General features: G+C 57.5%; 1 protein-coding gene across 2 annotated transcripts in view; it reads left to right on the plus strand.

Moving 5' to 3' along the window:
• The window catches only part of PIRT (phosphoinositide interacting regulator of transient receptor potential channels), a 5,025-nt gene extending 3,139 nt beyond the window's left edge, over positions 1-1,886 (plus strand). The window contains exon 2 of one of the 2 annotated variants that reach the window (XM_031062692.1): positions 1,230-1,886. In XM_031062692.1, the coding sequence (XP_030918552.1) occupies positions 1,360-1,764 (405 nt within the window). In that variant the 5' untranslated portion in view covers positions 1,230-1,359 and the 3' untranslated portion in view covers positions 1,765-1,886. The remainder of the gene's footprint in view (positions 1-1,229) is intronic. The other variant, XM_005427854.2, reaches the window with a different exon arrangement.
• The last annotated feature ends 7 nt before the right edge of the window (positions 1,887-1,893 follow it).

The raw sequence follows: 1,893 nt of genomic DNA on the forward strand, positions 1-1,893 counted from the left end.
GGAATTTCCCCATGGAAAGGGGCTCAGGGATTGGAAATGCCCAGGGAGGGTTGCAGTGCCCATCCCTGGAGGTGCCCAGGGAATCCCTGGAGGTGGCACTGAGTGCTCTGGGCTGGGGACAGGGTGGGACAGCTGGGCCTGGGAGGGCTCAGAGGGCTTTTCCAGCGTAAAGGATTCTGGGATTCTCTATCAGAAATGTGTTCCTTGCCCTGCCCCTGTTTTCCTGTTTCAACAGAGAGCAGTGAGAACTCCAGACAGGAGGGTTGCAAATCCTGTCCACTGCTCTTGGCTTTTGTTTTGTGCTTGTTTGTCCAAGCCTGGCAGAAACATCCTCAAACACCCCAAAAATGTCAATACACCAGTTCTGCAGCAGTGGCTGTGCTGGGGGGACCAAATTGTAAAATTACTGTAAAATAATTGTAAAATTACTGTAAAATGACTGTAAATTTACTCTGTCTCTCCTCAGAGTAACCACAGAGCTGGCAGGGACGCAGGTGAAGGAGGGAGGGAGGGAGGTGCTGGCTGGCACCCATCCATCAGCATCCCCAGGTGGGCACTGAGCCCAGCCCTGGGCAGGTTTCCTGCAGCCCCTGGAGCTGTGCCAGCCCTGCAGCCTCAGCCTGGCTGCTCTGATGTGGAACTTGCTCCCACATGGATCAGCAGCCCCAGGACAGGGCTCTGGGGTCACCTCCTGCCCGCCTGGGAGCACGGCCAGCCTGGCACCACCTGCTGAGCAGAGCACACCCAGCCCTGAGGGGCTGCAGGGGGTTTGGGTCCCTGCTCTGGAGCAAAGCCCAGGGGGCTACAGGTCTGTGTGGTGTGAACCTGTTCACAGGGGCTCTTGGGTGAGTTTCATCAGAAGGCTGGCTAAGAATAAAATAGGAAGGAATGATAACAAAGGTTTGTGGCTCGGACAGAAAGTCTGAACCAGCTGTGCTGTGATTGGCCATTAATTAGAAACAACCACATGAGACCAATCACAGATGCACCTGTTGCATTCCACAGCAGCAGATAATCATTGTTTACATTTTGTTCCTGAGGCCTCTCAGCTTCTCAGGAGGAAAAACCCTAAAAAAGGATTTTCCATAAAAGATGTCTGCGACAGCGTGGTGCTTGGGGAGAGCTGTGCTGGGCACTGGGCACTGCAGTGGTGGCACTGCCCATCCTTCTGCAGGATCCCGCTGCCTGTTCCACCCTTTCATGGCTGTGATGCTCCCCTTTCCCTGCAGGGACCCCAAACCTCCTGCACCTCCATCTGGGCTGAGCTCGCTGACGACAAAGGCCAGCACCCTCCGTCCTCCATCCCTTGCCCTGCTCTGCTTTCTGTTGTGCCCCTGCAGGTGTCCTGCTCCCCGCAGCATGGAGGTGCCCGCCAGGAGCCCGGATGGCAGCGAGCAGTGCCCGCAGGGCAGGGAGCTGATGGCCAGCAGCACGGGCAGCACGCTGTGCATGAGCTCCTCCCGCAGCGAGTCCGTGTGGACCGGCAGCACCCCCAGGAGCAGGTGGGACATTTACCGCAAACCCCTGGTCCTGGTGGCCGTGGGAGTGGCCACCTTCCTCTTCGGCGTGGTCATCACCAGCCTGGCCTGCTTCCTCAAGAAGCACAAGAAGGTTTACAAGATGTCCGGCCCGGCCTTCCTGTCCCTGGGACTGATGCTCCTGGTGTGCGGCCTGGTGTGGATCCCCATCATCCGCAAGAAGCAGAAGCAGAGGCAGAAGTCCCAGTTCCTGCAGAGCCTCAAGTCCTTCTTCTTCAACCGCTGAGGGCAGCCAGGAGCTGCTCCAGGAGATTCCCTGCCCTCCTCCAGCCCGTGTTGATCAGCCTTGAGAACAAACACTTTCTTGTACTCCCCAGAGGATTTCACCCCCGTCAGTGGCTTCCCTCCAGTGTGC

This window comes from Geospiza fortis, unplaced genomic scaffold (assembly GCF_000277835.1).
Source record: "Geospiza fortis unplaced genomic scaffold, GeoFor_1.0 scaffold485, whole genome shotgun sequence".
NCBI classification, from domain to species: domain Eukaryota; kingdom Metazoa; phylum Chordata; class Aves; order Passeriformes; family Thraupidae; genus Geospiza; species Geospiza fortis.